At 37.6% G+C, this 15,069-nt stretch overlaps 1 protein-coding gene and 1 long non-coding RNA gene across 64 annotated transcripts in view; both read right to left on the bottom strand.

The window, feature by feature from the left end:
- Nucleotides 1-1,829: 1,829 nt before the first annotated feature.
- LOC127142351 (uncharacterized) lies at nucleotides 1,830-4,520 on the bottom strand. Of its 46 annotated transcripts, XR_007812986.1 has the most exons (6): nucleotides 3,896-4,414; nucleotides 3,312-3,705; nucleotides 3,132-3,245; nucleotides 2,856-2,997; nucleotides 2,752-2,789; nucleotides 1,830-2,403 (listed from the first exon to the last, which is right to left on the bottom strand). It is a non-coding gene; the product is annotated as an uncharacterized LOC127142351 (long non-coding RNA). The 46 variants fall into 46 exon arrangements; XR_007812984.1 differs by lacking the exon at nucleotides 2,752-2,789 and having other exon boundaries at nucleotides 1,831-2,403; XR_007812988.1 differs by lacking the exon at nucleotides 2,856-2,997 and having other exon boundaries at nucleotides 1,832-2,403; nucleotides 2,752-2,817.
- A 978-nt stretch (nucleotides 4,521-5,498) lies between these two features.
- Nucleotides 5,499-15,069, bottom strand: part of kirrel1b (kirre like nephrin family adhesion molecule 1b) — a 79,182-nt gene continuing 69,611 nt past the window's right edge. For 2 of the 18 annotated variants that reach the window (XM_051069828.1, XM_051069827.1), the window contains exons 16-21: nucleotides 10,092-10,160; nucleotides 8,452-8,897; nucleotides 7,741-8,186; nucleotides 7,030-7,475; nucleotides 6,319-6,764; nucleotides 5,510-6,053 (exon numbers count right to left, since the gene is read on the bottom strand). In XM_051069828.1, coding sequence (XP_050925785.1) covers nucleotides 8,783-8,897; nucleotides 10,092-10,160 — 184 coding nt within the window. In that variant the 3' untranslated portion in view covers nucleotides 5,510-6,053; nucleotides 6,319-6,764; nucleotides 7,030-7,475; nucleotides 7,741-8,186; nucleotides 8,452-8,782. Of the gene's footprint in view, nucleotides 6,054-6,318; nucleotides 6,765-7,029; nucleotides 7,476-7,740; nucleotides 8,187-8,451; nucleotides 8,898-9,192; nucleotides 9,288-10,091; nucleotides 10,161-15,069 lie in introns of those variants that run through there. The other 16 variants (XM_051069816.1, XM_051069830.1, XM_051069817.1 and 13 more) reach the window with 16 other exon arrangements.

Below are 15,069 nucleotides of genomic sequence, written 5' to 3'. Positions count from 1 at the left end.
TTTGACGCCTTAATATACTATGAGATTTTTTGGTGGTTTTTGGCGCTTACTATACTATGACATTTTTTGACACCTTACCGCTTTTGATGCCTTACTATACCATGACATGCACCTTAAAACAAAAGAACTATCTCAGTGCAGCCATCTTACCTTTGTTTTCCACAGACACAATCATTCACATACTCACACCTCTACACAGTGTTTGTGGGTTAGGTTAGATTTTGTCATTTCATTGTGGTATTTTGCTGTTTCAAACAGTACAACATCAGAGCTAAAATCCAGTCTATTACTGTGCACAATTTTAAATCATCTTGTTTTATAATTTGTCTTGTTTACATCATGCCTTTTTCCCCACTGTGGGACTAATAAAGGATTATTCAAATAAACACTTATGAAGACTGAATATTTTGTTGTCTGTTTAATATTGTATGAAAATGAATATTTTTAGTCAGAAGTCACTTGTAGCCAGGGGTTAGGGTTAGGGTTATGGCTTTCGGACACTTTTAGCCAGAAGCTAGAATTAGGTTTAAGCCGTAACCCTAACCCTAACCTTTGGCTAAAAGTGGCTAAAAGCAGTAACCCTAACCCTAACCCTAACCTTTGGCTAAAAGTGTCTAAAAGCAGTAACCCTAACCCTAACCTTAACCTCTGGCTAAAAGTGGCCAAAAGCCATAACCCTAACCCTAACCTTTGGCTAAAAGTGGCTAAAAGCAGTAACCCTAACCCTAACCCTAACCTTTGGCTAAAAGTGGCTAAAAGCAGTAACCCTAACCCTAACCTTAACCTCTGGCTAAAAGTGGCCAAAAGCCATAACCCTAACCCTAACCTTTGGCTAAAAGTGGCTAAAAGCAGTAACCCTAACCCTAACCTTAACCTCTGGCTAAAAGTGTCCGAAAGCCTTAACCCTAACCCTAACCCTAACCCTAACCTTTGGCTAAAAGTGGCTAAAAGCAGTAACCCTAACCCTAACCCTAACCCTAACCTCTGGCTGAGAGCCGTAACCCTAATCCTCATCTCTGGCTAAAGGCTGTAACTCTAACCCTAACCCTAACCTTTGGCTAAAAGTGGCTAAAAGCAGTAACCCTAACCCTAACCCTAACCTTTGGCTAAAAGTGGCTAAAAGCAGTAACCCTAACCCTAACCCTAACCTTTGGCTAAAAGTGGCTAAAAGCAGTAACCCTAACCCTAACCTTAACCTCTGGCTAAAAGTGGCCAAAAGCCATAACCCTAACCCTAACCTTTGGCTAAAAGTGGCTAAAAGCAGTAACCCTAACCCTAACCTTAACCTCTGGCTAAAAGTGGCCAAAAGCCATAACCCTAACCCTAACCTTTGGCTAAAAGTGTCCGAAAGCCTTAACCCTAACCCTAACCCTAACCTTTGGCTGAGAGCCGTAACCCTAATCCTCATCTCTGGCTAAAGGCTGTAACTCTAACCCTAACCCCTGGCATGACATTTTGTGACATTTTTTGACACCTTATGACATTTTTTGACCATTTTTGCCACATTACTATGACATTTTTGACACCTTACTATATTATGACATTTTTTCCCATTTTTTGACGCCTTATGACATTTTTTGACCATTTTTGACACCTTACTATATACTATGACATTTTTTGACGTCTTGCTATACTATGACATTTTGTCACATTTTTTGACACCTTACTATACTATGACATTTTTTGACCATTTTTTGGCCTTACTGTACTATGACATTTTTTCACATTTTTTGACACCTTATGACATTTTTTGACCATTTTTGACACCTTACTATACTATGACATTTTTTCACATTACTTGACGCCTTACTATACTATGACATTTTTTGACGCCTTACTATATAATATGACATTTTTTGACACCTTATGACATTTTTTGACCATTTTTGACACCTTACTATACTATGACATTTTTTCACGTTACTTGACACCTTACTATACTATGACATTTTTTGACCATTTTTGACGCCTTACTATACTGACATTTTTTGACCCCTTACTATACTGACATTTTTTCACATTTTTTGACGCCTTACTATGCTATGACATTTTTGACACCTTACTATACTATGACATTTTTTTACCATTCTTGACACCTTACTATGACGTTTTTTCACGTTTTTTGATGCCTTATTATACTGATATTTTTTCACATTTTTTGACGCCTTACTATACTATGACATTTTTTGACGCCTTACTATATACTATGACATTTTTTGACCATTTTTGGTGCCTTACTATACTGACATTTTTTGACGCCTTACTATACTATGACATTTTTTCACATTTTTTGATACCTTATGACATTTTTTGACCATTTTTGACACCTTACTATACTATGACATTTTTTGACATTTTTTGACACCTTACTATACTATGACATTTTTCGACATTTTTTGACACCTTACTATACTATGACATTTTTTGACATTTTTTGACGCCTTACTATAGTATGACATTATTCGACATTTTTTGACACCTTACTATACTATGACATTTTTTGACGTCTTACTATACTATGACATTTTTCGACATTTTTTGATGCCTTACTATACTATGAAATTTTTTGACATTTTTTAACGCCTTACTATACTATGACATTTTTTGACATTTTTTGACGCCTTACTATACTATGACAGTTTTCGACATTTTTTGACGCCTTACTATACTATGACATTTTTTGACGCCTTACTATACTATGACATTTTTCGACATTTTTTGACACCTTACTATACTGACATTTTTTGACACCTTACTATACTATGACATTTTTCGACATTTTTTGACGCCTTACTATACTATGACATTTTTTGACGCCTTACTATACTATGACAGTTTTTGACATTTTTTGACACCTTACTATACTATGACATTTTTCGACATTTTTTGACGCCTTACTATACTATGACATTTTTCGACATTTTTTGATGGCTTACTATATTATGACATTTTTTGACATTTTTTGACGCCTTACTATACTATGACATTTTTTGACGCCTTACTATACTATGACATTTTTCGGCATTTTTTGACGCCTTACTATACTATGACATTTTTTCACATTTTTTGATACCTTATGACATTTTTTGACCATTTTTGACACCTTACTATACTATGACATTTTTTGACACCTTACTATACTATGACATTTTTCGACATTTTTTGACACCTTACTATACTATGACATTTTTTGACATTTTTTGACGCCTTACTATATTATGACATTTTTTGACATTTTTTGACACCTTACTATAGTATGACATTATTCGACATTTTTTGACACCTTACTATACTATGACATTTTTTGACACCTTACTATACTATGACATTTTTTGACGCCTTACTATACTATGACATTTTTCGACATTTTTTGATGCCTTACTATACTATGAAATTTTTTGACATTTTTTAACGCCTTACTATACTATGACATTTTTTGACATTTTTTGACGCCTTACTATACTATGACATTTTTTGACGCCTTACTATACTATGACATTTTTTGACACCTTACTATACTATGACATTTTTTGACATTTTTTGACACCTTACTATATTATGACATTTTTTGACGCCTTACTATACTATGACATTTTTTGACGCCTTACTATACTATGACATTTTTTGACATTTTTTGACACCTTACTATACTGACATTTTTTGACACCTTACTATACTATGACATTTTTCGACATTTTTTGACACCTTACTATACAATGACATTTTTCGACATTTTTTGACGCCTTACTATACTATGACATTTTTCGACATTTTTTGATGCCTTACTATACTGTGACATTTTTTGACATTTTTTGACGCCTTACTATACAATGACATTTTTCGTCATTTTTTGACGCCTTACTATATTATGACATTTTTTGACATTTTTTGACACCTTACTATACTATGACATTTTTCGACATTTTTTGACACCTTACTATACTATGACATTTTTCGACATTTTTTGACACCTTACTATACTATGACATTTTTCGACATTTTTTGACGCCTTACTATACTATGACATTTTTCGACATTTTTTGACACCTTACTATACTATGACATTTTTCGACATTTTTTGACACCTTACTATACTATGACATTTTTCGACATTTTTTGACACCTTACTATACTATGACATTTTTCGACATTTTTTGACGCCTTACTATACTATGACATTTTTTGACGCCTTACTATACTATGACATTTTTTGACATTTTTTGACGCCTTACTATACTATGACATTTTTCGACATTTTTTGACACCTTACTATACTATGACATTTTTCGACATTTTTTGACGCCTTACTATACTATGACATTTTTTGACACCTTACTATACTATGACATTTTTTGACATTTTTTGACGCCTTACTATACTATGACATTTTTTGACGCCTTACTATACTATGACATTTTTTGACACCTTACTATACTATGACATTTTTTGACATTTTTTGACACCTTACTATACTGACATTTTTTGACACCTTACTATACTATGACATTTTTCGACATTTTTCGACATTTTTTGACGCCTTAATATACTGACATTTTTTGACCCCTTACTATACTGACATTTTTTCACATTTTTTGACGCCTTACTATACTATGACATTTTTGACACCTTATTATACTATGACATTTTGTCACATTTTTTGACCCCTTACTATACTGACATTTTTTCACATTTTTTGACGCCTTACTATGACGTTTTTTCACGTTTTTTGATGCCTTATTATACTGACATTTTTTCACATTTTTTGACGCTTTACCATACTATGACATTTTTTGACCATTTTTGATGCCTTACTATACTATGACATTCTTTCACATTTTTTGACGCCTTACAATACTATGTCATTTTTTGGCCTTACTGTACTATAACATTTTTTGACCATTTTTGGCGCCTTACTATACTGACATTTTTTCACATTTTTTGACGCCTTACTATGACGTTTTTTCACGTTTTTTGATGCCTTATTATACTGACATTTTTTCACATTTTTTGACGCTTTACCATACTATGACATTTTTTGACCATTTTTGATGCCTTACTATACTATGACATTCTTTCACATTTTTTGACGCCTTACAATACTATGTCATTTTTTGGCCTTACTGTACTATAACATTTTTTGACCATTTTTGGCGCCTTACTATACTGACATTTTTTCACGTTTTTTGACGCCTTACTATACTGTAATATTTTTATGCCTCAGTATACTAAGACTGTTTTATTATTATTATATTATTATATTATATTATTTATTATTATTATACAATGATATTTTTACGCTTTACTGTGACATTTTCTGACATTTGTATGCCTTACTAAAAACATTCATATGCTTTACCATAAGATACCATTTTTACTTATATTTGAGATTACTATTACTTTTGATGTCATATTACAGATTACTTTTACCATTCCCTGTAATGTCAGATCAAGTTTATCATTATATATTACTTTTTTGCTAGATACTACTGTTTTTTTAATTAACTTTTACTGTTGCAAACTACATCTAATAACAGATTACTTTGACAATTACATCTTATGTCTGATATTGCTAATCACTTTTACTTCTATTAATGTTACTTATACATTATTTTTATGTTACAGATTACTTCTTAGGTCTCTGTCCTGGGCTCAAACAACTTCTTCATTGTACGAAGACGCTCTGTGATCGCGGACAATGTCTCTGAGATTATGGACAAAGTCTCTGATCATGGACAATGTCTTGGTGATCGTGGACGATGTCTCTGAGATCATAGACGGTGTCTCTGTGATCATTAACAATGTCGGATGATCGCGGTCATGCCGTCGAATCGAGGAACCACAGCGTCACTACCGATTCTTGCGCAGAGCTCTGCGAAGCATGGGACAATGTCTCTGATCATGGACAACGTCTCTCTCATCTTTGACAAGGTCTCTGCGATCATGGACAACGTCTCTGATCGTGGACGATGTCTCCCTCATCCTCAACAATGTCTCTCCGATCATGGACCATGTCTCTGCGATCGTGGACCATGTTGTGGATGAAGTGGTGACACCTGGAAGAAATCAAACAGAAACATACAAAGGAATATGATCAACACACTACTACCTATTCCTCGTCGACAGTTTAACCATGAAAACACAGAGAAATATTCAACGTTACAGCTGAAACAGAACATTTAACAAAATATTTTATGCCTTACTATACTATGACATTTTTATAACATTCTATAATTAGATTACTTTTATCGTCACATATTAATTTGAATATTGCACATGACTTCTAAATTTACAGTTGATGTAAAGCTGTTTGTGAATTACCTGGAGGCCTCTGTCCTGGGTTCAAACAACTTCTTCACTGTACGAAGACACTCTGTGATCGTGGACTACGTCTCTGTGATCGCGGACAATGTCTCTGAGATTATGGACAAAGTCTCTGATCATGGACAATGTCTTGGTGATCGTGGACGATGTCTCTGAGATCATAGACGGTGTCTCTGTGATCATTAACAATGTCGGATGATCGCGGTCATGCCGTCGAATCGAGGAACCACAGCGTCACTACCGATTCTTGCGCAGAGCTCTGCGAAGCATGGGACAATGTCTCTGATCATGGACAACGTCTCTCTCATCTTTGACAAGGTCTCTGCGATCATGGACAACGTCTCTGATCGTGGACGATGTCTCCCTCATCCTCAACAATGTCTCTCCGATCATGGACCATGTCTCTGCGATCGTGGACCATGTTGTGGATGAAGTGGTGACACCTGGAAGAAATCAAACAGAAACATACAAAGGAATATGATCAACACACTACTACCTATTCCTCGTCGACAGTTTAACCATGAAAACACAGAGAAATATTCAACGTTACAGCTGAAACAGAACATTTAACAAAATATTTTATGCCTTACTATACTATGACATTTTTATAACATTCTATAATTAGATTACTTTTATCATCACATATTAATTTGAATATTGCACATGACTTCTAAATTTACAGTTGATGTAAAGCTGTTTGTGAATTACCTGGAGGCCTCTGTCCTGGGTTCAAACAACTTCTTCACTGTACGAAGACACTCTGTGATCGTGGACTACGTCTCTGTGATCGCGGACAATGTCTCTGAGATTATGGACAAAGTCTCTGATCATGGACAATGTCTTGGTGATCGTGGACGATGTCTCTGAGATCATAGACGGTGTCTCTGTGATCATTAACAATGTCGGATGATCGCGGTCATGCCGTCGAATCGAGGAACCACAGCGTCACTACCGATTCTTGCGCAGAGCTCTGCGAAGCATGGGACAATGTCTCTGATCATGGACAACGTCTCTCTCATCTTTGACAAGGTCTCTGCGATCATGGACAACGTCTCTGATCGTGGACGATGTCTCCCTCATCCTCAACAATGTCTCTCCGATCATGGACCATGTCTCTGCGATCGTGGACCATGTTGTGGATGAAGTGGTGACACCTGGAAGAAATCAAACAGAAACATACAAAGGAATATGATCAACACACTACTACCTATTCCTCGTCGACAGTTTAACCATGAAAACACAGAGAAATATTCAACGTTACAGCTGAAACAGAACATTTAACAAAATATTTTATGCCTTACTATACTATGACATTTTTATAACATTCTATAATTAGATTACTTTTATCGTCACATATTAATTTGAATATTGCACATGACTTCTAAATTTACAGTTGATGTAAAGCTGTTTGTGAATTACCTGGAGGCCTCTGTCCTGGGTTCAAACAACTTCTTCACTGTACGAAGACACTCTGTGATCGTGGACTACGTCTCTGTGATCGCGGACAATGTCTCTGAGATTATGGACAAAGTCTCTGATCATGGACAATGTCTTGGTGATCGTGGACGATGTCTCTGAGATCATAGACGGTGTCTCTGTGATCATTAACAATGTCGGATGATCGCGGTCATGCCGTCGAATCGAGGAACCACAGCGTCACTACCGATTCTTGCGCAGAGCTCTGCGAAGCATGGGACAATGTCTCTGATCATGGACAACGTCTCTCTCATCTTTGACAAGGTCTCTGCGATCATGGACAACGTCTCTGATCGTGGACGATGTCTCCCTCATCCTCAACAATGTCTCTCCGATCATGGACCATGTCTCTGCGATCGTGGACCATGTTGTGGATGAAGTGGTGACACCTGGAAGAAATCAAACAGAAACATACAAAGGAATATGATCAACACACTACTACCTATTCCTCGTCGACAGTTTAACCATGAAAACACAGAGAAATATTCAACGTTACAGCTGAAACAGAACATTTAACAAAATATTTTATGCCTTACTATACTATGACATTTTTATAACATTCTATAATTAGATTACTTTTATCATCACATATTAATTTGAATATTGCACATGACTTCTAAATTTACAGTTGATGTAAAGCTGTTTGTGAATTACCTGGAGGCCTCTGTCCTGGGTTCAAACAACTTCTTCACTGTACGAAGACACTCTGTGATCGTGGACTACGTCTCTGTGATCGCGGACAATGTCTCTGAGATTATGGACAAAGTCTCTGATCATGGACAATGTCTTGGTGATCGTGGACGATGTCTCTGAGATCATAGACGGTGTCTCTGTGATCATTAACAATGTCGGATGATCGCGGTCATGCCGTCGAATCGAGGAACCACAGCGTCACTACCGATTCTTGCGCAGAGCTCTGCGAAGCATGGGACAATGTCTCTGATCATGGACAACGTCTCTCTCATCTTTGACAAGGTCTCTGCGATCATGGACAACGTCTCTGATCGTGGACGATGTCTCCCTCATCCTCAACAATGTCTCTCCGATCATGGACCATGTCTCTGCGATCGTGGACCATGTTGTGGATGAAGTGGTGACACCTGGAAGAAATCAAACAGAAACATACAAAGGAATATGATCAACACACTACTACCTATTCCTCGTCGACAGTTTAACCACAGATAAATATTCAACATTACAGCTGGACTATAACATTTTCCAAACATTAGAGGGCTGTTTCAGAAAATCACTGAAGCACTGTATTTCTTCCACTGCAAATCATTATTTCACATTTCAATCTTCTTGTTATTAACACATATTTAAAATGTCTTTGTTTTTGTTTAATAAGCAACAAATTTACAAACGTCTTAACACCAACTGATTTAAAATTATGACCTGTCCAGTGTCCTGTACATGATGTATCCATTGTCTATGGTGTTGGCTGAGAACAAAAACACAGCATCTGCCACCTCTGTCTGTGCAATTTTTATCTGGAACAAAATCACCAAAGGTTTCTTACTTTTGAGTTGTGTTGACTTTATTTTTAAACAAATACAAATATAAAATACAAATCACTTTACCCAGCAAACTGCCAAATATTCTCTGCTTGCAGCTGCTAAATTATTATGCATCAATGAGAAAAATTTAACAGTTGTTTGTCTATTTAATGCCATTGTTCCTGGAATCATCTGAAGTATTTGCATGAACAATATGGCACAATTACAATCTTACACAGAACCATCACTACATGATCTAACATATCATTTAAATACACTTTTAGTTTAAAAACTGTTTGGGGTTTTAAACTTAATGTATATATTTATTTTTTAAGGTTTTAGACTTTTTTCCATGTTTGATTATCAAAATACAATCAAACTTTTGAAAACAGGAGGGTTGATAAAATAGGGATTAAGAATACGGGGTAATATTAGCTACCTACTATTGCTCAACATACTGCAACAAAAACCATTAGCATATGTCAGTGATTTTCAAAAGCTTTTTTTACTTATTTTAAAGTATAGACTTACTCTCTATGGTTTTGCACTTATTTTTATGCCTATTTTTTTAAAGGGTTAGACTTGTTTCCTATACTTATTCTATAAAGGTTTCACACTTATTTTTTTGCAGCTACAGGGTAGAAAATACAAATGAATAGTAATAAAAACTGATAAACAACAGCAGCTTTTTCTTAGTGATGTTTGTTCCAGACAACAAGGTTTTAAACTGTCAAACTGCAGCTGACATGATGACTGACGCAGACTCACAGTATTGAAAAAGAATAAACCAACACTAACCTTCTGTAAACTTTCATGTCTGCCTCTTCACTTTGCGAGCTGAAGTGTTTCCTGGTTGAAGTTTGAGTCCTGTAGAGAAAATCAGAGAATGATTAATATGAAGCGCACCCTAGTGGTCAAACTTATGTACTTATCTTTACTGTGTTTAATGTTGTCTGGAACAAAACCATTATAAGATTTACTCAAAGATTTACTGAACTTACTAAACTTTAGACTTGTATGTTTAATCTTTGTTTTAAATATGTTTGACTTTTCCACAAGGATTACTTAAATCCTTCAATTTTCACATTAAATACAAATGTTATTTAATATACAAATCATCTCATTAAGCAAAAATGTCAATGTTCTCTACTACTACCACTGCTAAATTAATTCTCTACATCACAAGATTGTTCCTGGAAACATCTGATAACCTGAGGTTAACTGTTGAGGCCAAGTCTGCAGGCACTAAAGAGAACAACAAAGTCATAATTAAATGTTTGTAGTAATAAGGTTGTGTTGGGATTTTAAAGAGAGATAGGATAGTTTTGATTGGAAGGAATAAAGAAAGGGAACAGTAATTTGGCTGGTCTTCAGCAGCTTTACTGACACTGGGTGTGACTGCTGACCACAGTTTACTATACTTTTTGACGGCCAATTTTTATATGCCTGTATTGCAGTCAACACAATCGGACATGTATTTTAAACAGACATATACTAACCTACACTTGTTTAACACACCTCCTGGTTAATCAGAAACACTGTTATATGTCTCAACCAGACCATTGAATAAAGCAGTGATCTTACTGAACAAGTGAGCTATTGCTGCCTCGATCAGTTAGTTTGTTTGTGTTGTTGTGTGATCCTTTTACGTATGTAAAGGATTGGATTTACTCTATCACACAGCAACACAAACAATATAACCGATTGAGGCAGTAGTATTTCAGCAATTCCCGTGTGCGGCTCGGTGAAAATACAGTTTTTGTCAGTGGAGTCTGGCAGCAATATATAGCGATGTTTCTGGTTGCACAAAAAGGATTTACTCTTTGATTTTAAAAAATAAAAGTTTGTCTCCATGGTAATCCTATCCATAATGTTGTCAGACTCTTTTAATATCAATCTGAAGTGGTGAAAATAAGCATCTTAATCGAGGAACTGCAACTGCACCACCGCAGTTCTTGCTCAATGCTGCACAGTTTGCAAGGATATTCGACCGTGTGAATCTTTTATACCAAAACAAGGGAAGCTAAGGGTTTGGCCGCTGATGTTCATATTCAAGGGATAACTACACATGATGTTGGCTAACTGTAACTCTGCTGCCAACTGAGGCACGCAGCGCAAACCCATTGCTTACATATAGTTGCTCTACTGCCTTTTATGCAGGTACACATTCTGTTGTTGTTGTTGTTGTCTGTTGTTCATCAGAAAGGTAGGTGAGTAAAACATAGCCACAAGTAAGTGTGCAAATACACATAGGCTAAATACCTTGTATGCTGCTGTTGAACCCTTCACAACACACTGTCGTTAGCTAGCGTTAGCTAACATTGCTACATTGCTACCTATTTTTGTAGTAACACGATACAAACTCCAACGATGCAAAGGGGAAACAACTATAATGTTACAAAGTATTCTTAGGAAGCAGTTAGCGGCAAAAGTATGGCCACATAAATTAGTTACCTTTGTCGAAGTGGACGCCGCACAAACGGCCATTAAGCCTTTCCGAGCTCAGCTCTTCCCAACCGAACGTAAAGATTCGAGGAACATTTTCGGTCATGTTTTGCCTTTGGCCCTTTATGAACCGCAATCGTAGGTACTCGTCAAAAAACTTCTTGTGGTTTCTCAGTTTGATCAATTTTAGCCGATGCAAATACTGATGTGTCGAGAGCCAGCGATGGCGCGTCCCAGAATCACTTCCGGTCCTCTCGTTGGATTTCCCTGACGTCATACGCAGACAAACTATTGACTCGATTCTGCCCAATCACAAACTAGAAGTGTTGTCCCATCCTTTCCGGATTCTGAACTGTTGCCGTGGTTTGTGTTTGTGAAAAAAAAAAATGTAAAAAAAAACAAACAAACAAACAACAACAAAAAAAAAAAACATTTCAATACATTTTATCTTTCGAAAAATGAAAATGATTGCGTCAAAAGATATAGATTATTGATATGAGATATCTGATATCAACTAAATATTCTGTCACTGGCAACAAGCTTCTAAAACCCACATCGGTCAAACACTAATTTCTAATCAAGTCATATCCAAAGTGTCTGTGTCCTTCTTTCTGTCCCTGACCCAACAGACCACGCCAGTAAAGTTACACCAAGGACATCCATTATGAGTCACATTATTCTCTGTTCCTGTAATAAATAATTGCATACCCCCTAATTTCCTCCCTTCCCCTCCTTGCAACTTCATCACTCAATATCGCTCTCCCACCACAAGATGGCGACAGCATCAAGCAAAAAAAACACACCCACAACCCACTTGACAACTTCTCTGCCTCCCAGACACAAAGCCAGTGACATCATCTGCGGAGGGACAGAGGGTGTGCGAAGGACAAATGTCTTGAAATGCATTACATCATTCTCCACTAATATGATAATATATCTCAGGCGCTGAGTGTGGTGCCAAGCATGAGAGGGGCCATAATCCATATGACGACCGCTTCAAATGTGAACAAGGGGATAAAATGGAAGTGGTGGTGGTGGTGAAGGAGGGGAAGGGGGGTGGGTCCACTGAAGTCGGGAGTGCAGCACTGAAGGTTATTCCAGACATTATTCCTCAATGAGAGCAGGAGGAGAGAGGAGACGATAATCACTATTACACACTAAGTAAAGATGAGGAAGGGATTGGCTCTAATGCTCTCTGTCTGTCTTCTGTCCTTGCCTTTCTTTTTTTTTTCTTTTGCAGTAGACGTTAGTTCTGTCGTGCTTTTTCATTTTCTCCATCCTCATTTTTTAACTGTTATTCAGGCGAGAAGAGAGAAGGACTGAGGGGGGAAATGAGACAAAGATGGGAGAGAAAGAAAGTACAAAGAAAAGGGAGAAATTAAAAGATCTACATGGTGAAAGAGAGACAGAAGATCTGAAAGAGGAGAGGAGAAGAAATGAGAGGAAAAAGAGAAAAGGGGAGAGGGGAAGATGGTTGGGGAGGTGCAAGCACTATAGAGAGACGGTAAACGAAAAGAAGAGGAATGAAGGAGGAAGAAGAAACACAAGAGAGGTGAAGAGAGAATTAAGTGACTACTGCAAGGACAGGAAAGAGGAGAAGCTGACTGAGAAGAAAAGGGAGGAAAAAAGAGAGAGAACAGCAGTGGAAGGAGAGAAGAGGAGAAAGAGAAATAGTAGTAGGAGATGTGAAAGGAGGAGAAAAGAGGGGAGGAAAGGATGAGGGGAGGAGAAATGGTGGGGTAAAAGGAAGACTAAGGAGAGGAGGTGAATTTAGAGGAGAAGAGGAGAGGAAGAGGGCAAGAAAAAGGAAGAGACAAGACACAAGAGGAGAAAGGAGGACAGAAGAACAGAAGAGGACTGAACAGAGAAAGAAGGCAGAAAATGGAAAAGGAGAAAAGACAAAAAGAGGGTAAATAAAGGGGAAGAAAGAGGAGCAAAAGAGGAGAGGTGAAACAATGGCCAAGGGGAAAGAGGAAAACAGAGGGGAGAAAATGACTGAGATGTTTAGGTGAGGTAAGATGGCAACAGAAAAGGAGAACTGAGACAGAAGAGGTGAAAGGAGGACAGAGGAGGAGAGGAGACAAAAAAGACGAGAGGGAAAAGACTGGAGAGGAGAGAGTAGGACCGACAAGATGAGGTAAAGAGGTGAACAGAGAAGAGGTGAAACGAGGAGAGAAGGAGGACTGAGGATGTATAGCTATGAGAAGAGCAGAGAGGGGAGACAGTGAGGCGCGAAAAGAAGTGAAAGAAGAAGAGAAATAGTGAAAGAAGAGACAGAAAAAAGAGGAGAGGGGAAAAGAGAAGGTTTTAGATTTGAGAAAAGAACTGAGAAAAGGAGGTGGGGGATGAGGTGAGGAGAGAAGAGGAGAAAGAGGTGAATGCAGGACGAAGCAAAAGAAGAGGAGACACGGGGAAGATAGAGGAAGAACCAAAGAGATCAAGTAAGGGAGAGGATGCCAAAGCATAACGAGGAGAACAAGTGAGAAATGAGACATGAGCAGAGGAAGTTAGAGAGGATAGAAGAAGAGGAAATGGTGGAAAAATGACAGAGAGGAAAGAAGTAGATGAGGAAAAGAGGAGACAGGAGGAGGTTAAAGAGACAAGAGACAAGTGAGATGAGAAGAAGTGAGGAGAGAGTCATAGAAATGTCAAAATGAAAGACAAAACAAAAGGAAAGAGGAACAGATAGGATGGATCAAGGGAGAAATGAAGAGATTGACGGAGGGTGAGGAGGTGACGAGAAGCCTAGTACAGGAGAAAGAGGAGAGGGCTGATGATGAGGCAAGGAAAGTGGGAAGAAGAGACTGCAAAGGAGAGGTAAAAGGAGACAAGAGGAGAGATAATGAAAGGACAGAGAAAAAGAACTGAGTGGAAAAGAAGAGGGGAAACAAGACGGCTGAAGAAGTAAGAGAAGAGGTGGGTAGAATAGAAGATGGAGAATGAGAGGACAAGTGAAAGTGTGAAAAGATGATTGAGGAGAAAAGAGGAAAACAGGAGAGAGGACAGTGTTTGAGAAATGGGAAGACTGAAGACAGGAGGCAAAAGAAGAGAAGATGGAGGGAGAGAGGGAGGGAGAGGAAGAGATAAAAGGTAAAAGGAGAGGCAAAAAGATGACCGGAAAGAAGAAGGGACATGAAAGGAGGAATAAAATATCAAGCAATAAGGGCAGAAGAGAAGAAGGAAACAGAGGAAAAATAGAGAGGTTGTAGGGGTGACAGAGGAGAAATGAGTTTCTGCAGAGGTTTGTTTTGGTGTTGTTCACTGAGCTCCACCGCCACACTAACTAACAGTCAGGTAAACACTATATGCCCTTGTGTCTGTGTGCTATACA

This window comes from Lates calcarifer, linkage group LG4, assembly GCF_001640805.2.
Source record: "Lates calcarifer isolate ASB-BC8 linkage group LG4, TLL_Latcal_v3, whole genome shotgun sequence".
Classification (NCBI taxonomy): domain Eukaryota; kingdom Metazoa; phylum Chordata; class Actinopteri; family Centropomidae; genus Lates; species Lates calcarifer.
This window is presented reverse-complemented; position numbering and strand designations above follow the sequence as displayed.